At 38.1% G+C, this 20,274-nt stretch overlaps 1 protein-coding gene across 3 annotated transcripts in view; it reads left to right on the forward strand.

Annotated features, from left to right (window-relative positions):
• The first annotated feature begins 3,830 nt into the window (after window positions 1-3,830).
• HSPA4L (heat shock protein family A (Hsp70) member 4 like) overlaps window positions 3,831-20,274 on the forward strand; it is a 57,252-nt gene continuing 40,808 nt past the window's right edge. The window contains exons 1-4 of one of the 3 annotated variants that reach the window (XM_025386252.1): window positions 3,852-4,093; window positions 4,494-4,691; window positions 15,843-15,900; window positions 17,506-17,646. In XM_025386252.1, the coding sequence (XP_025242037.1) occupies window positions 4,585-4,691; window positions 15,843-15,900; window positions 17,506-17,646 (306 nt within the window). In that variant the 5' untranslated portion in view covers window positions 3,852-4,093; window positions 4,494-4,584. Of the gene's footprint in view, window positions 4,692-5,611; window positions 5,770-15,842; window positions 15,901-17,505; window positions 17,647-20,274 lie in introns of those variants that run through there. The other 2 variants (XM_025386254.1, XM_025386253.1) reach the window with 2 other exon arrangements.

A 20,274-nucleotide genomic window follows, 5' to 3' on the forward strand; every position in this document is an offset into this window, starting at 1 on the left:
ATTTCAGAATAATTTAGCCTCTTTCTCACTTTTCTTGGGAGCCTACACATATTCTTTTCTCTTGTCCTTTGATATGAGTTTATAGGAGAAGACCCCAATGAAAATTAGTATTACTGTGACTAGATAAGTCTACTTAATTCTGGGGTGCAATAATTAACAAACCCATCAGCACCTAAGACATTTCTCTAATGTTAATGTTAGGTACACAGCTAAGGCTAGTCCTCAGAGAAGCAGCCTGCCTACAAAATCACACTTATAGGCAAAAATAGAGCAGCCTAGGGAAAACTCAGGCTGCACCTGCACAGATAAGCAGGCAGGGTCCAGCACAGAAGCCTTTTGTTCTTTGTGTGATTGGCAGCTCCCAGGAAAAAGTGTCCTCACCTTTTCGGGCATGTACATGGTGGGCTCCATGGGAACTTGCGCAGGGGGAAGGAGGGCTTACCTAAATTAAGCCCAGTTATAGAAACAAGAGAAGTGGCACTTTGTGCATGCCTAGAGACATACCCACAACTACATAAGATAAGGGGAGTTGCACAGACAGCTTTACTAATAAGAGAAATTACTCAAATAGCTACAGAGATGAGAGGAGTTTCTTACAAAAGCTTTTGAATTCAACTGTAAAAACAGCAACCCACTAGGGCTCCCCTCTCCACTGTGCAGAGCTTTCTTCTTTTGCATATTAAACTTTAGCTCCCATCTCACCCTTTGCATCCACGCTCCTTCGGTCGTGAGACAACGAACTGGGATAACACCTTAGACAACAAGACCAGTGACCATTGACCTGTTTCATTTTTATCCCCGTTGCCTACTCTCCAACTTCAATTCTTTGAAAATTCAGGTAGGAGTATAGCTAAAATGGTATGTAGAAGTAAATTTACGGATTCAAGTGTATGTATTAGAAAACAAGAAACTGAAAATTAATGAACTAGAAAAAGAATAAACAAAAATAGAGAGTGAAACAGAGCAAATGGAACAGAAAACAAAGACAATTAAGGCGGGTAAGAAAACCAAAAGCTGGTTCTTTTAACAAAGCATACTGACAGGAACCAAGAAAAGGAAGAGATTAAAATAAACAATATTAAGAATGAAAAAGATGTACATATAACTACTGAAGAAATTTTTTAAGTGAATAATCAACTTTGTGCCAACAAACTTGATAACCTAGACGAAATGGTAAATTTGTAATAAAAATATAAATAACCAATAATGATTCAAGAATAATAGAAAACATAGACCATAACCACTAAAGAAATTTAATCATTCATCATAAACCTCATTAACACTAGGCTAAGATGGTTTACAGGCATTTTTTTTTTTTTTTTTTGTAGCCCAGGCTGGAGTGCAATGGCGCAATCCCAGCTCACCGCAACCTCCACCTCGGAGGTTCAAGCAATTCTCCTGCCTCAGCCTCCTGTGTAGCTGGAATTACAGGCATGTGCCACCACACCCAGCTAATTTTGTATTTTTAGCAGAGACGGGGTTTCGCCATGTTGGTCAGGCTGGTCTCAAACTCCGACTTTCAGGTGATCCGCCTGCTGAGGCCCCCAAAGTGCTGGAATTATAGGCGTGAGCCACTGCTCCCAGTCGGTTTACAGGCTTTTCTTACCAAAACTATCAGAAGGGAACAAAAAAGAGGCAACCCCTTTGGCTTCTTCTATGAGGCGATAATCTTGACGCCAATAAAAACAGTAAAGAAAGAAAAATTAAAGGCCAGTTTCATTTATGAATATAGATGTAAATATCCTACATAAAATAATCACAAACCAAAACAATCAGAACCATTATGGCCTTTCTGGTTTATCCCAGGGATACAAGAATGTTAGAAAACTCTAGTAACGTTATTCATTGCATTAACAAATTAAAGAGCAACACACAGGTTATTAGATGATGGTTAACATTTGTTAAGTTTCAGTATCCACTTACAGGCATGTAAGTGGATTTTATGAGAAAATTTCTTAGCAAAGTAGGAATAGAAGATAATTGTGTTAACTTTCTTACATCATAAACACAAAAGTATTTAATGTTAGGGACAAGACAAGGATGCTTACCACTACAGTTTATTTTCAAAATTTTACTGGAGCACTTAAGGAACATAATCCAGACAAAACAATAAGAAACAGAAGAAATAAAAATGAAGAAATTCATTATTTCCCAGGCCATATTGTTCTATACACAGAAAATCCAAGAAATTCTGCAAATACTAGTATAAGAGAATACAGCAAGGTTGCTGGATACATGACCAATGTACATAAATCAGGATCCTTCTTACATTGTAACAGCACCTAAGCATAGCTAGCATTTATTGACTGTTTGGTGCCAGGGGCTGATGCAGTGCTTACATGATTTAATCATAAAAGCAGCCCATTAGGCATATTTGTCTTCATTTTAACAGACTGAACCTGTGACTTGGAGCGTTAAGTAACTTGCCAAAGGTTCTACAGATAGTAACTTAGGCAAGCCTGGTACTACAACCCAAATCTGTGTGACCCCAAAGCCCGTCATGGTTTTAACCACATCCTGCCAGTAATTGTAAGGAACGTGATGATAACACCACTTTGCTCCTGGCCTCAACTTTCTTTTTACTTTGATATTTTAAGTGGTATTTTTAATAGGAAAAAAAAACATTCTAGACAACATGAATAATAAACTAATGGAATTAGATAAATTAATTGTACTAGGAGCATTTCAGGATATTTCTGGAATAAATCTAGACAGAGGTGGCCCCAAAACGGCGATGTCAGAAGAGGTGCGTGAGGAGAACTGGTGTGGAAGCCACGGGCGCCCAGTAGGACCGGGGCCCAGGGTTCAGTCGCAGGGCAGCGCCCAATCTCTGTTCTGTTCACGCGCTGCCCGCTGGGACGCCGAGTTCTGCGGTGTCTCAGAGCGCAGCTTCGCCCAGGCGCTCCACGTCTCCTGAGTGCTCATGAAGGGAAGAGAGGCCTGATTGACTTCTTCAATGTAGAGACCAAAGCCCAAGCAATACTGTACAATCCAGTTGCCTCAGTATTGCCCTTGAAAATGGATTTCACATTCATTCTAACAGCAGCAGGAACTATAGCTATCCTTGCTGCTGCTGCTACTGTAGCAACATTATTAATAGCAAAAAATCTGAGTTCTTTAAAGAAGTGGACAACTAGGGATAATCAGAGTACTAAAGAATCTGGCAAACAAAACAAACAAAAAACAACACGCCTATTTTCAAGATGGCAACCAAAATGGAACAGGAAAACACACAAGGAATTGGATGAGAAGGAACAGAGATCAGATGAAGAGGACGGGGAGGAACGGGGAACAGACCAAGGACTGGGAGAGAAGGAACAGGACACACATGTAAAAGTGAACGAAAAGCAACAGGGCAGCCAAATTTCGTAAGTGTAACATAAAACTTGGTTAATTACAAACAGGCAACACATGCCGATCAAACGAAGAGGGAGGGCGCTGGACCACACTGGGCTCTTTTTTGAGGACCACAGGGCAGTGGCTGGAGGCTAAAGCAGACTTGGCTGGTGTGAGTGGCACACTTAAGGTCACTTTCCTGTAAAACTGGTTTCCAGAGACAAGGGTCAGCAGCGGGGCCAGCATGTTTTACAACGGTGTGAGGAAAGGTACGTGGAGGGAAAGTTGTCAGTGTAATCTTATATCTTGACAGAAGTTTGACTTTTGATATTTCAAATCCTGCTGAGGAGAAAAGAAAAAAAGCCTAAAATGTGCTCATCCCGCTTTCGCACAAGATCAGCAGCTCCCCCGGAGCTGGGCAGGGCGGTGCAGCGGGCACCGCACAATGCGCGCCACCTCACAGAGCCGGGCGCGGCAGGCCTCGAGCCACAAGGGGAGTGCGCAGGCCGGCACACGGGCCCCTCGGGGAGGCGAGGCCTAGGGGCGAGCCCTTCTGAGAGCAGGGGGTGAGGGGGCGGCGCCCGCCAGTCAGGGCAGCATCCTGCCGCCCTGACAAGCACGCCTCCAGTTGCCAAAACCACCCAAAAATGTGCCTCAAAACACGTTTGCAAAGCCCCGAGCCGGCCGGTCGCCTGCCTCTCACCTAGCCCGACCGCCCGACGTCCTGCTGCCGCGCGAGGGCGAGCGAACCAACTCTGCTTCCTCTCCTCCTTTCCCCGATCCTCCCCGCCCCCGCCTTCCCGCTTCTCCCGCCCCCGGATGGCTAAGCAGCCTCCATTTTCCAGATCTTTCTCGAACCCGCAGCTCCTTGGGCAGCCGTTGCCCGAGTGCTGACGGAAGCGGCCGAAGTCCCGGCCGGGAGCGGGCTCGGGCGCGGAGCGGAGGCTCGCGCGCCTCCCGGGCGGCCGAGCGCGCAGGCGCAGGTCCCAGTAACCGCCGGTTGGAGGCGGCCGATCCGCAGTAGGGAGAGACCCAGGCGGCGGGACGCGACGCAAGCTGCGGCGGGGACGGCATCTGCTCCTTCGGCGGGTTTCCGACTCCCTGCCCTAGATTTTCTGCTTTGCGACTTGGGGTCCCCTCTCGTTTGCTTCTCGTAGGAGTCGCAATCCCAGCAGCAATAGCCCAGAAGAGGACGCGGTTCCCGTACCGAAGGCTTCACCACCAGCAGCCGGACCATCACGCGGCGGGATGTCTGTGGTTGGCATTGACCTCGGCTTTCTCAACTGCTACATCGCTGTAGCGAGGAGTGGCGGCATCGAGACCATCGCCAATGAGTACAGCGACAGGTGTACCCCGTAAGTGCCTCTGCTGAGCATCACCTCGACCCTAAGAAACGTTTTTCTCTCCCGCCCTTAACGTTTGTCCTGTCTGCTGGCCTCCTCGGATTTTCCCCTAATGTGTGCCGAACCCCGAGATGACAGGTGCAGCCAGTCAACCGCAGTCCCTAGAGACCGCCGGGTGGCGGTCGGACTTCCTTGCCCCGCAGAGCTTCTTTTCCTTCAAGGACGAGGGACCGCACTAGTTTGCGCAGCTCTTTTTTCTGTAGCCACGCACGCACGTCCCCTGCCTCCTCGTGCCGCTGTCCCCCAACGCCTCTTTTGCTTGCGAGAAAGAGGTTGCTGTGGGACAGCCCCTGGCGTCCGGAACCTCCAGAAAGGTCTCCAGTTGCCTCTAACGAGGTTTGTGTGGGATTATCAGCCGCGGGCAAGCAGCCCCGCACTAGCTGAGTAGAGTTCTTAATCCTGCCCTCCCTGCTTTCCCCGTCCCTCTGGGTGACAGCTTTTTCTCAGAAAAGTAAAAAGTCACCTTCGGCTGCACACGTCAGAGATGAATTGCAGGTTCGTCTGGCCCCGAAAGCCTTTTTTTTTTTTTTTTTAAGGGCGAGGAGTGAAGCTTGTGGGGTTTTACAAAACCCAGTGCCCTTGAGAACTGGAGGTAATGGAGCCAGTTTCCAGGACCAGGTCAATGGTGTATTGATAGGGAGAGCATTGATAGGGAGAGCCTGGGGATGGGAGTCACTGGCCTCATGCATTGGTAACTACGTCAGTTGCTGGAATGCGGCGGGGTTGGGTCGGACCAAAAGCGTGTTTCTGCAAAGTGAATTGTCGGAGTCGGGGGCAGCTGTCCCGTATAAACATGACTGTGGAGTGATTCTATTATGAACGCTTGATGAAAGGCTTAGGAGCGGCGTTATGTCATGGAAACATGTTTCCACATGTTCCGTTGTTTCTCTGGCCTGGGAAGTTTGTTGGCAAGGAATATAATGAAGTAATTCTGTAATATGAAAAACTAGCTGCTGCTTATAGGCTGCTGTTACTGGTAATTTTATGAGGAAATCAACTGTATGAAACTTGTAGTACTTTTTACGGGAAGGTAATGTGGCATCTTAATTTGACCGTTCTGAATGGTCCAAAATATAATACCTAAGCTATACTAAAACAAAGTCAGTGTCCAAATGGTCTTTAAATACCTCATTTACTATTCTGTGGACAGCTTTAAAATATGGCAAAGAGATATTGAAGAGTAACTCACTTGAAGCAGTCTGTCTTTGATTTCTTTCAAGGAAGATTCTAGAAGGTTTTATACCTTTTTTCTTAGATGTACACATTTCTTCTATTGAAATTTTAAACGTTTTGGACGTTTATATTTTCAATATATGGGCATGGATAGGGTAATCCTCAATACTGTTTGAACTCTTCTACTTTTTACATCTTTTTCTGGCTTTTATGCGCAATGGGAGGCCAAAACAGTAACTGTGAAGTCGATGAATTCGTCTCTGCAAGGTTTTGTATTAAGCCACAACAAATACTGGCTTTCGCCAGAAAAGGACCGGAAATTTCACTCTCCACCTTCAGCAGAGTAGGGGTTAAAAATGGGAGCAATCTTTGGCTTCAGTGACTCTCAGTCTATAGAGAAAAAACTGAGAGGTAGTGTGGACATTCTTTTAGTCCTTAAAGCCATATCGCAAAAGATCAGAAACCAGAACAGTAAGAAACATCGATCTACATTTCCAGGCTGAGAAATCTCTTTAGTAGTGAGTGAACCTGTGACTCTTTAAAGAGCCTGGCCGGCCAGACTTTGAGAGTTCTTTTGAAAGTGGGCTTCTAGAGTCTTCTAAAAGTCTCTTTGTTACTGTACTTAGGCATATTGGCTAGTTCTGTGTGGCTGAGAAGTAATGTGATATTTCTGATTTGTGAGCTAGAAAGCCAATAGTAATATCTAGATTTAATGAGCCTAATCTAAACTAGAAAGTTCTTAAAGTGAAAGGATGTTTCTCACTTAGCTTGCATCAGCAAGTCTTCTCTCCATGGCTGGGCACTGTCATTTACTTCAAAAGTGTATTTTTTTGTTGTTTCTGAACAAAAGTCCTTCATAGTAGTCTAGTTCTCTCACACTATGTATTACTTTGTGGGTCCAGATGTTGAGGAAAAACATAGCCCTTCCAGACCTCAGGACATTTAACCATCAATTCAATGCAAAAATGCAATTGTAACTATTAGATAGCCTTTAACTTTTCTAATACACCACAGTATTTAATAACACACATATATAAAATGTTACCTTTGCAAATAAAATGTTTTTCATATTCCAATTGCTTACATCAAGGTAATGTGACATATTTCTAAGATGCGAATACATTATAAAATGATCCTGTGAGAAGAGGAAAGAAATGTTCAATTTAGTTGTTTTCAGCATTCATACTTTTTACATTTCTTTCATTAGCATACTTGATTGCTTATAGTTGAGAGGATCCTGTATAAACCAAGAAGGACAGTTTAATGAAAAAGAACCAAGTTTTGGCCTGTAATTAAGGGACAAAAGACAAGTTAATTTAACCTATTTATTCAGATTCACCTTCTGTAAAGTTGGAGTGGTTATACTAGCCTCTCATCTCCTGTTGAAGAGGGAGAGAGAAATTATGCATAAACTGAAGAGACAAAATACTTTTTCTGAACATTTTCTTATTGAAAAATTATTACATATGCTCATTATAAAAAATACTGGCACATTAAAAGATGAAATTAAAAATTATAATTCCTCCAGATGGTTTTCTGTGTGTTTTCAAAGGGAAGGGGAAGTATATACTTTATGTTTAGTAACCTTTTTCTTTTTTTTTTTTTTTTTTTTTTTTAAAGACGTGGTCTTGCTCTTGTTGCCCAGGCTAGAGTGCAGTGGTGTGTTTTCAGCTCACTGCAACTTCCACCTCCTGGGTTCAAGCAATTCTCCTGCCTCAGCCTCCCAAGTAGCTGAAATTACAGGCACCCACCACCACACCCAGTTAATTTTTGTATTTTTAGTAGAGACGGGTTTTCACCATGTTGTCCAGGCTGGTGTCGAACTCCTGACTTCAGGTGATCCATCCGCCTCGGCCTCCCAAAGTGCTGGGATTACAGGTGTGAACCACTGCACCCAGCCTATGTTTAGTAACCTTTTTCTATGTAAAACATACGTATTTCTATACTATCAGTTGTAGTGTCTGTATAATCATGGTAATTTAATCCATACCCTGTTAGACATTCAAGTTGTTTATAATACTTTATAAACAGTGTTGCAATAACTATCTTTGTGACTAAATTTTTGATCCTTCCAGTAAATTCCTAGAAGTAGAATTCCTGAGTGTCCACGTTTTTAAAGGTCTGGTACATGTCTGTTATTGTTCACTTAAGTATGGATGTGGGGATTAGAATTTCCATCCCAGGCTTAAATATACCAAGGTGATTAGTTTCACACATGAGGAAAAAAGCGATAGCCAAGAATCGTCATTAAGTATCAAATTAAAGCATGTGGTAAACTGGAATAGAGATTGCTATGTGCTAAGCAAGCATTGTCATATGTATCACAGTTCTATGAGTTTGATCATACTAGCTATCTTTTTTTCCATAAGAAGCGTAAAGCAAAGTTAAATAACTTGGCCAAGAATTAGTAAAACAGTGAATTGGACTCTGTTTCAGGCCTCTCTGACCCTAGAACCCAAATGTCTTTCCAGTATCCGTTGTTGTAAGTATGGCATATGTGTAACTAGGTTAATGATGAAAGGAACAAATTACCTGGTTGAGCAGTTATTGTACAGGAAAGCACCTTTGCTCTACTATCAGTAAAAGTCTAATTTTATCTAGTTTCTAAGAAATACTATCTTTTTTAAAAACATTATTTTAATAATTCTTAAAAATTTTTTTGACACAGGGTCTTGGTCTGTTGCCCAGCCTGGAGTACAGTGGTGCAGTCATAGCTCACTGCAGCCTTGAGTTCCTGGGCTCAAAGGATCCTCCCACCTCAGCTTCCTGAGTAGCTGGGAGTACAGGTGCATGCCACCATGCCCCACTATTTTTTTTTTTTTCCAACAGAAATAAGGTCTTGCCATATTTCCTAGACTAGTCTCGAACTCCTGGCCTCAAACCATCCTCCCATCTTGGCCTCCCAAAGTGCTGGGATTATAGGTGTGAACCAACGTGCCCAGCCAGTAATTCTTTTAAGTCATGTTAAGGACATGTAAAAATCTTACTTTGTTTTTAAAATTCATAAAAAATACATAACAAAACAAATATTAGTGTAAACATTTGGAGAAAAAGTAGTGTGGAAGACAATAAACTATTAATAATGGGTATATACTTCTCAGAGATAGAATTATGAAGGAGGTGCTTTTAATTTATGGTCTGTAATGAATACTTTGTAGGAGGGAATATGGATTTTCTTTAAATGAAACTGAAGATTTTTGTTAGGTATATTTTATCATCAAAATTCTGCATGATTCTTCAACATTTCCTATTTCTTTACTAGTGTATGAATAATCTGGAAATATGGGAAAATGCTGTTTAAATGCTGTGTTTCAGATGAATGAGACCCCTCTTAAATGCATGAAAATAGAAATCACTTTGTTGCATTAAAAACAACAGCACATAGAAAATGTTAAACTCCAGGGGTTAACTGTAACTATAATAGATGGGCATTTTCTGGTGCTGGCAGTTTGGGATGAAGAAGAGGCTTTTACCTTTTTTTGTTAAGTATTCTTTTTACTACAAGAGTTGGTTTTATATGTTTTACTATTTGAGCTTATATTTTATTTAAAATATTTTAAATGCTGAAGAATTACACAAAGTTAAGTCTCCCCCTTTATCCCTTCCCAACCACCTCCTAAAGTTTTATTTGTTTCTAGCTATACGAGTATGTGATTATATGTATGTAACTGGGATTTTTTTTAACAAAAGCAGAATTACATTACATTCTGCTTTCATTAAAAAATATTTTTTAAATATTTTGTAAATTGTTTTCTTTTCACCTCAAAATATTGTGGATATCTTCTCAAACTTATGGCTTTAATTTGCCTCATTCTTTTTGCTAGCTATATAATATCCCATTGATATATTGACTGTTATGGACATTTCAAGTTAATATTTTGCTAGTGACATACAAAAATTCAGTTAATACCTTTGCTTTTTTTAAATCAAATTTGCTGAGAAGAGTGAAAAGCCAGGTGATTTCTAAATGTTTAACATTGAACTGACTTCCTTAAGCACTGAAAAAAAAAAAAGGTTTAACATAGCACTGACAGTCTTTTATTATGTGGTCATTATAAATTAATGAGTATAGTTGTGTTGTGATAAAACTTTATTTACAAAAATAGGTTGCAGGTTGTGGTAGTTTTCAAACTCCTGGTCTAAGCAATTATAACCAAAAGAATTTTAACATTGTTATGCATTGATATTTGTGTTTGAACCAAGTGAATTATAGGTAATATGAGTTTTTCAAATAATGTATCTAATATAATAATAGTTAAATAATGTATCAAATTTAATGTAGCTAGTATATCTAATCAGCTTTTAAAATATTGTCTACCTATGTAAATATTTGTGTGGTTTCTCCTAATGGCTTCAAGCTGATTTATCATTACATTTACTAAGCATTTGAAAACTCTTAGATTATTATTGTTTATATATTGTTAAATGTTTAATTCTTTGTCCATAATGAAAAGCTGAAAGCTTTGTTAGTACTAAATCATATGTGCCTAGAGGTCTTATTTTTAAATAGCAAGCTAGAAAGCAAATTGCAACAGTGAGCTTTTTTGAGAGCATTCTTCCCCCTCCCTCTTCTAGGGCAACATTTTTTCCAAATAATTTGAGAAACAATATCCAGATGTTTTCTTTGCTGTAGAATTTTGTAGTTCCCTTAATTTGTTCATAAGCATTGAAATTCTCCCAGAAAGGGATGTTTTTCCCAACCTTATTTGAACGTCTGAGGAACTATGTTTCATAGAGCACTATTTTGGAAATGTTGTTCTAGGGCAGAGGTTCTCAACTGGAGGTGATTTTGCCTCTGAAGCGATAACTGACAGAATGAGATATTTTGGGGTATGTCACAACTGAGATCAAAAGAGGAGGTACTGCTGGCATCTAGTGGTTGGAGGCAAGGAATACTCCTAATATCCTACAGTGCACACATTACAGCCCCAGTGACCCAACAAAGAATTACCTGGGCCAAGATGTCAGTAGTGCCAAGGTAGAGAAATCCTGCTCCGTAGACATCTTGGCAAGCATAGTTGAAACTACTTGTTCAGCCCGTGATTTAAATCTATGGATTACACTGATAGTAGAGGGTGAAGAGTAATTGTGGTTTTATGGAACTGGCAAGGAAAAGAAGAGGGCTGCTTTTAAAGCTTAGAGAGTGAGGACTGAATCTTAATGGAGAATAATAAGGAGCAAACAAACTTAGTGCTCAGCTCTTAGGCAACAAATCTCTTCTGGTAGTATGTATTTTCTCCAACCTAATCATGCTTGGCCTTATAAAAGTAAGCTTTTTGAGAGAGGGAGAAAATCCTGAATTTTAAGGAGAAAATACAGATACAGCTTTCTTAAAGTAGCATTTTGTCCTCTGATTTTTATGCCCCTCTCTTACTAAAAGGAACATAGGACGTTTAGAAATCTTCATTGTTTAGAATTTCGTGGTATTTTCTGATAATCTGAGATTACCACACAATAGCAAAAGCAGATTGGATATTATAGATTTAAACTGCATTGAAAACCCTCCCTTTATGTTAGCCATAAAATGACATTTCTAAATAGTAGTTGAAATAATCAATACAAAGTAAATATAGATTATGCTGTATACACTTGGATAAACTGTATCTTTTTCTGTGAAAACTCTTACATCAGCCTAATATGTGTTATAATGTGTGTATTTCCCTTGCTATTACTAATGTAAAAGTTTTGAGAGCAAATAGGTGTTTAATTTATTTGGGTTTTTCTGAAAGTACTTGGCAGATATTTTTTATTTAATGATTGTAACATCCTGGAATGTATTTGAAAGAAAATCGAAGAAGTTTGAAGGGTGCCTTTATGAAATGGGTTTTCTATATATTTGAAACTGGGCATTTCCAAACCTGGTTAAATGACAGATTTTTTAACTTTAAAAATTGTCTGCTTTTAACTTCAGAGAATATCTGATACTGGTAACTGTTTAGCTTTCTTTGTGAAGTGATACATGTATGAAACATATTTCAAGGAACCAGCGCTTAATGGTAGTTGAATCTGAATCTTATTTAGCTCTACTGTTCTAACAAAAATTAAACTCTTGAGAATCAACCTACAAATAAAATGTTCAGTGTAGTCAAATGATGGTAGCCTACTGTTGAAAAATTAGAAGTATTTGGAAGTGTGTCCAAATAATGGAGTTGGGAGCAAGATGGGCTATAAAGTAGACTGAGAAATGGCAAACCTGTATTTTCTCTAATAGATGAGTTTTAGGATGGAATGCCAACATCCACACATTACCATATTGGATATGTAAGTTTTTACTCTGGCAGAGAATATGTTGAATCAAGGAGTTATTTATAAGATATGTGAAGATGTCATCTAAGCCACTGATTCCTGCTGTACCCTTATTTTCCTGTTTTTTATCAAATCACAACTAAAGACCAGTAACTTCCATTTCCTCTTTCATCTGATCATCACTTTTAACATTTCAGTTATAAGTATATATTTGCTTGGATGCCTCAAAGTTACCTCAAGCCTACCGTGTTCAAAATAGAGTTTGTGACTGTCCTGTCCCCAAACCTATCTGTCTTAGAAAATTTTCTGTCTCATTGAGTGCAACTAGAAACCTAAACGTTATTCTTGTCACTTGCCTTTTCCTACTCTCTAGACCAACACTGCCCATTAAAAGCATATGAGCTACATAGGTAATTTTAAATGTTTTAATAGAGCCAGGTACAGTGGCTCACACCTGTAATCCCAGCACTTTGGGAGGCCAAGGCAGGTGGATCACTTGCGCCTAGGAGACTAGCCTGGGCAACATGGTGAAACCCCATCTCTACAAAAAATTTTAAAAATCAACCTGTAGTCCCCAGCTGCTCAGGAGTCTGAGATAGGAGGATTGCTTGAGCCCTGCAAGTCAAGGCCGCAGTGAGCCAAGATTGTGCCACTGCACTCCAGCCTGAGCGACACAGCAAGACCCTGTCTCCAAGAAAAAAAAAAATCCAATAGTTACATTAAAAAGGCAAAATGAAGCAAGTGAGATTAATTTTAATATATTTTATTTAATTCAGTATATCCAAAATTTTATCTCAATATATAATCAATATTTTTAAATTGAGATATTTTACTTTTTTAGTATTAAATTTTTAGAATCTAGAGCACAGATGTCCAACCATTTGGCTTCCCTGAGCCCCATTGGAAGAAGAAGAATTGTCTTGGGCCACATATAAAGTACACTAACACCGAAGATAGCTGATGAGCTAGAAGAAAGGTCCATGCATAATTTTTGTGATATCTGCCACCACAGACAAAAAAGTACCTGCATTCAAACGGTTGGACACCCATGGTCTAGAGTTTATTTTACACTTTGTATATGCACATCTCAATTCAGACTAGCCACATTTCATGTGCATAATAACCACATATGGCTGGTGGCTAGTGGCTAACATATGGGATGGTGAAGATCTAGTCTGTCACCAAGTCCTTTAAGTTTCCTCCTAAATATCTCTTCCTTCTTCTTGTGTCCCAGCTGTCACCATCCTGATATAGATTACTGGTAACTTTTTGCTCTCCTCTCGTCAGTTAACACTATGTTCAATATGATCTCCAACAAACTCTCTACCACTTTTATCCCACATCATTTACTCTTCCTTAAAATCTTACTTCCTTGAGTAAGCCTTTCCTGACTCTCCTCCTCTAGGTTAATTCTTGCTGTTACAAACTTTTGTAGCACCGTGGTCACCTTCCGTTATAGCACCTGGTTTACTTTCTTTTGTGTGAGTCTATAGCATTGTGAGATCCAAGAGAGCCAAAACCATATTTTCTTTCATTATTATATCCCTAGCAACTAACAGTGTGCCAGGCATATAATAACTATTAACAAATATGTGTTAAATTGACCGAATTAACTTTTTTAACTGTTTGCTTTCCCTGAAAATCCAGTAGTCCCCAGCAGAACAGTATGTTGTTCAGCCCTGGGAAAGCACTGCTCTGGAATATTGCATCTCCAGTTTGTATTATATATCAGTAGGTAGGGTCCTCTCCATCATTCAGAAATGTTTAATGAATCCTCATTGAAATTTAATCCTCATTAGCTGAATAAATTTTAAGATTATAATCTGGCACCTGAGACTATATAATCTGGCCTTGATACTATCTTATCAAATTGTCCTATGAAACTAGCCAAGTTATATTCTTTTTGTTTTCTCCCTGGCCGAGTCCAAATTACATTCTTCTAGTCCTCAAATAAACATTACCTTAGGAACCATTATTCCATTCATTAGGTAGTTTTATTATGTCCTAGAAAAAGATCTAGGCTAGAAGATCTAGGCTAGTGCTATCCAGTAGAACTTTCTGTTGTATATTTGTTCTGTGTATATTCAGTTCTCTGTATATCTGCTACCTACAAGTGGCTGTTGAGCACCTGAAATGTGACTAGTCCTGAGAAACTGAATATTCTAGTTAATTTAAATTGTACTAGCACCACATGACTTGTGGCTACCATATTAGATAGTGCAGATCAAGGCAGTGGATACCTGTTACCTTGCCTTCATGGAGTTCACATTCTGGCTTCTGGTACTGAGATACAGTCACTAAATGAATTGTATGAGATGGTAATACATACTATGGAGAAAAATAAAATTGGGTAAACAGTGTGAGGTATGTGTTGGGGAGGAGCAGGACTGTTGTTTATATAGGATGGTGAGGATAGGTGTTTCCGATAAGCTGACATTTGAGCAGAGACCTGAAAGCAGTGAAAGCACAGGCCTTATAGATGCATTTTCTTAACACTTCAGAAAGAGAGAACAGCATTTACAAAGGCCCTGAGGCAAAAGGGTGCTTGGCGTATTCTAGAAATAGCAAGGAGATCAGTATGCCTCCTAGATTGAATTTGCAGGGTAGAGCAGCCAAGGACCAGACCATGAAAGGCTTTATTGGCTGTTAGGGGGACCCAAGCTTTTACTTTGTGAGATAGGACACCACTGGAGGATTATTTCATGATCAGAGAACAGCAGCGTTTCATGATCTTAGTTTTTAAGTGGATCACTTTGACTACTACATGGAGAACAGACTTACATACCTATATATCAGGAATGTCTTTTTCTGCAAGACAAATAGGTATTAAATTTTTCTGTCCTTTCAAGTCTTAATTCAAGAAGTCACCTCTGTTGTCTAGAAGTGATTATTCCATTCTTTGCTACTATTATTCTTAATTCTATATATTCTATTGATTTTTTTTCCAATAGACTATACATTCTCCAAGACAGGGATTGTGACTTGTATACACGGAGTGCCTATAAATATTTGTTGATTGAATGTAGTTTTTTGTAGTTATAACTGAAATCATGGAAACATTTTCTTGAATCATAACATGAAATGGTATTTTGATGAAGGTGTTATTCTGTGCTTGCTCTATGTTATTATTCTATGCTATTACATTTAAATGTGGTCGTTAAAATACAATAATTTACATAATGTTTACTATGTGCCAAGTATTGTTCAAAGAATTTACCTATATCCATTCTCTTAATTCTCACATAATCATATGAGCAGATGTTATCACTATCTTCTAGATGAGAAGCCGAAGCACCTAATGGTTATGTAATTTCCACAAGGTTAAGTGGCAAAGCCAGGATTTGGCCTTTTTAACTGTTTACCTTCCCTGAAAATCCATTGGTCAACATGGTTGAGTTTTCTTCTAAGGGGTCATAAATCAATATAATTTGAAAAACAGTTTTGGAGATCAACATTGTATTGTCAGCTATTAGGACATTTTTTTTTTTAATTGTAACATTTATTCTGACCACCATTTTATTATATAGGGAAGCTTTAAAATAAATTTTTGATTTGCGTAACCTATTTTAAAAATAATATATTGTTATATTTCTCCTTTTAAATTTATTTTTGTGTAAGGAGAAGCAAAATAATAGCACAATAATAGAAAAGTACCGTGGAACAAACTTTGTTTTTCTGGTTTAGGGCCTGTATATCATTGGGATCAAGAACTCGAGCCATTGGAAATGCAGCAAAGAGCCAGGTAAATTGTTAATGTGGATGTTTTGACTTACAGGAAGAATTAACTGAATATTGGTAACTAAGTTCCATAAGTTATATTGTTAAGAGTGAATAAGACAGTGAGGAAAATAGGACAGGTACTTTGTTTTTAGATATAATTTGCTTTGGGTTGTAAAATATTTCTTGAATTTATTTTTTTTAAATATTTTTTAGTTGTGAAGTTAGGGTGTGCTACTATGTGACATCAGTTTTTCCCTGAATGGTGTCTCAGGTGACCATCCAGGAAATAATGAGGGATATTCTGTCTAGAACATACATTTGAATGACAGGTAAGTAACATCTTTGTAAAATAAGGTGAGAAAAATGAAAGAACTAATTTCCAGAGTAACTCAATGTGGTACCACTAATTTACATAGAATTTGTTGAAGTATTTGTATTTTTAGGCTTTTGTAATCCTTATGATTAGAACGTTGACTTTTAACATCCCATGTTATAGATCAATTTTCCTTTGACTTTCATTACTTCCCTGAACCAAAAGCCCTTAACAATTACTTCTTGCATTTTATATATATCTGGGTCTTATATCTCACATTCTGGCTGACCTTCTAAGTGTGTCACAGATAATCAGAGTCTCTAAAAGCAACCTTTAAAGTCATTTCTCCTAAGGAGCTAAAGAGAACAACATAGTAATTCAGCATCCCTATAGTTTTCATCTCATTATTGAAGATCAAGGTCTATTTGACTTTAGAGGTCACTAGGATTATAGCAACTGGATCTCAGTAATATTCTGTAATTTGAACTGCATATTCTAGTTAAAGAAAAAATGCTTTGCAAAAATGCAAGCCATTTACAAATTAAGACACTTTCACTTAGCACTATGCTACATGGAAGGGTTTTAATTTACTAGCCTAGGAGCAATCCACAGCAATGGAAGCAACATACTAGCACATGAAGATTTTCACAAAGAATTAGATATGGAGAGAAAAAGAAAAACTAGACAATAATAAACCAGTTTAAATTAAAACACAGAAATGGAAGTGGAAAGAAATAATCAAAGATACAGGTTGCATATCCCTTATAAGAAATGCTTGGGACCAGAAGTATTCAGATTTTGTATTTTTTCAGATTTTGGAATGTTTGCATGGTACAGGTTGACCATCCCAAATCCTGAAATCCAAAATGCTCCAAAATCTGAAACGTTCTAAGTGACAACATGATGCGCAATGGAAATGCTCAGTGAAGTATTATATTTCAGATTTTTGGATTTGGGATGCTCAGCTCATACTGATTCACTAGAGCAAAAGTGTTGAGGAAAACCAAAAAGATGAGTTGTAGATATTTGTTATTTGAAATGTTTTAAAGGTTTGTTCTTTCTCTTCCGAAGACATTAATTTTGAATCCTAACATTCCCAGGATAGGTGGAGAATTTGGGAGGCAAGTGTTAAAATGTGTACATTCTCATTGTATGACTTTACCATCAGTTGGAAACCAGAAAAATGAATGATTATGTGTAATCCTAAACTTGGATGTGTAGGATAAAGGAACTTGGTGGTTGTCAAGTATTAGGATAGAATTTTATTTTGCATTTATTAAGTAACTGATAAATACGAGTGTTTGCTGCCAACAGATAGTCACGAACGTAAGAAATACGATTCATGGCTTCAAAAAGCTTCACGGGCGATCATTTGATGATCCCATTGTGCAGACTGAAAGGATCAGGCTTCCCTATGAACTGCAGAAGATGCCTAATGGAAGTGCAGGAGTTAAGGTGAGCTTTATATTCCCAGGGTTACAAACGTAGATAATTAAGGAAACCCAATATGATAATATTGCTATTTGTAGTTTGACCTTTTTCCTCTAGATACAGTACATACACACCCAAGGGATAATAGTTTTTGTAATAATTTTAGTGGATGCCAGGAGATCTAATTTAGATAATTTTTTCATTCAAATCACACTGTTATTGTCAAGGAAAAAAATGGTTATTGAGACTCAAGAGAATAGCTTTTAGGGGATAAAAATAAAGGTATATAGGATTCAAAAGAATAGACCCAAAAAGTATGTTATTCAGAAGAATGGACCCAAAAGTTATGTTAATTGCTGTAATGAGTTTAATGAGTTCTAATTTAGAAGAATCTTATAACATACTATAAATGTTAAAGCATATTTTTCTTCCAAGTAAAACTTGGATTCTGAATTTTTAATTTTATATTCTGTACATTAGTTAACCAAAACATGTTTGTGCTGATTTTTTTCAAACACTAGCCTCACAACACACAGAACTACTATATGGCCCAGAAATTCCACTCCTGGGCTTATACCCAAGGGAATTGAAACATATGTGCACACAAAAACTTGTACATGAATGTTCATAAAAGCTTTGTTCATAATAGCCAAAAAGTGGAAACGATACAAGTTTCTATCAACTGATGAGTAAATATACAAAATGTGGTATATCTTAACACATGGAATATTATTTGCCCATAAAAAGGAATGGAGTACTGATATATGCTACAACATGTATGAACTTTGAAAACATGCCAATTGATGAAAGAAGCCGGATACAAAAGGCCACATACTGTATGATTCCTTTTATATAGAATGTTCAGAGTAGGACAAATTCATAGAAACAAAGTCAGATTAGTGGTTGCTAAGGGTTAAGGGGAAGGAAAAATAGAGAGTGACTGCTAATGGGTTTCTTTTTGGGTGATGAAAATGTTCTACAATTAGATAATGGTGATCAGTGCACAGCTTTGTGAAGATACTGAATTGTACACTTCAGAAGGATAAACTTATTGCTGTGCAAATTATCTCTTAAGAAAGTTATTTTTAGTAAGTAATTTTAGACTTGATGTATGTGTTACGGATATGTACACAGTTCCATTTTTAGAAGAGCGTTCTGACTAAAAGGTGGATGATGAATCTTAGTAAGGAGACAGGAGGCTGTTAAAATAATTGAGGAAGACACCATGAGAAGTTGAAGACGGAACAAATTGTGAAGCCATAGTTTAGGTGAAATTTTCAGGTTACTAAACTGAGAAGCTGGATGGGTTATGATAGTAACAACTGAGATAAAATAATATTCAGGTATCTTTTAGATATGGTAAGCTCTGGTTAATAGTTACCTAGAGCAGTTTTATTCTACTCCAGTTTAAAATTTGAACTACTTAATTTTATAAGTAGTTTAACTTCTGAAAGTGAAAATTAATGATCAGGCTTTGAGAATAGGCTGAGAAAAACAGAATAATGTTTTTAAAGAAAGGCAGAACCAAAGTTTTGAGTGATATAATTTTATACATTCATAGTAAGTGCCTGTAAGATAGTAGAAAAAGCTTTGAAACATCACCTTTTGAAGACTTAAGAAAATCAATGTTCAACTCCTCAAGCATGTTATACATTTGTTTTTTATACATTTATTTAAATTTATTTCATCTAACTTTTAAATTTTTATTTATTTATTTATTTTGAGACGGTAGTCTTGCTGTGTCACCCAGGCTGGAGTGCAGTGGTGCAATCTCGGCTCACTGCAAGCTCTGCCTCCTGGGTTCACGCCATTCTCCTGCCTCAACTTCCGAAGTAGCTGGGATTACAGGCACCCGCCACCACGCCCAGCTAAGTTTTTGTATTTTTAGTACAGACAGGGTTTCACGATGTTAGCCAGGATGGTCTCGATCTCCTGACTTCATGATCCGCCTGCCTCGGCCTCCCAAAGTGCTGGGATTACATAGAATGTTCTTATACAAAAGAATACTGTATGATCATGCCTCCAGTAGTCAGACTGAGACTATGATTCATTTTCCCTTATTTCTGTGTGCTTGATTTCTTTCTGCACACCTGGTTTAAAGGCAGTAATTTGGCATAAGACTTGTTTTTGAACTTAACTTGTAAATAGGTTTGGAAACAAATGCTTATCAATTTTAGGTCTGATTCAAAGTAAATCTTATGTCATTTGATATACATATTTATACATACTCATATACATAAACACATTGTGCTGCTTGAAAGAATGATGTTCTCATTTCCTTTTCCCAAAACTGTATGACTGAAGCTTTTATTTTAAACCCAGGGAGAGTTCTGACTTTCAAAAGAAAGATTATTTGATCTTTTCCTTTTTCATTGTTTGCTGTGTCACACTTGGAAAATGAATGATAAAAATTGTTTTTGTGGGAAGTCGGGATCTGAGAGGGTAGAGACTATACTTTTGAAAATACTTTGGTTATAATACTGTCTGTGAGGTACTACAACCTCAGAAATGACATAGTCACTGTTTTTCATGGGATCATGATTCTAAAATGGCAATCTTTCTGGAATAAAACTTCCTTGAGCAAGGGTGTCTTTTTTCATGTTGTATGTATCACATATAGAGTTAGATACTCACTAAATATTTGTTGGATAA

Source organism: Theropithecus gelada, chromosome 5 (assembly GCF_003255815.1).
Source record: "Theropithecus gelada isolate Dixy chromosome 5, Tgel_1.0, whole genome shotgun sequence".
Lineage (NCBI taxonomy): Eukaryota > Metazoa > Chordata > Mammalia > Primates > Cercopithecidae > Theropithecus > Theropithecus gelada.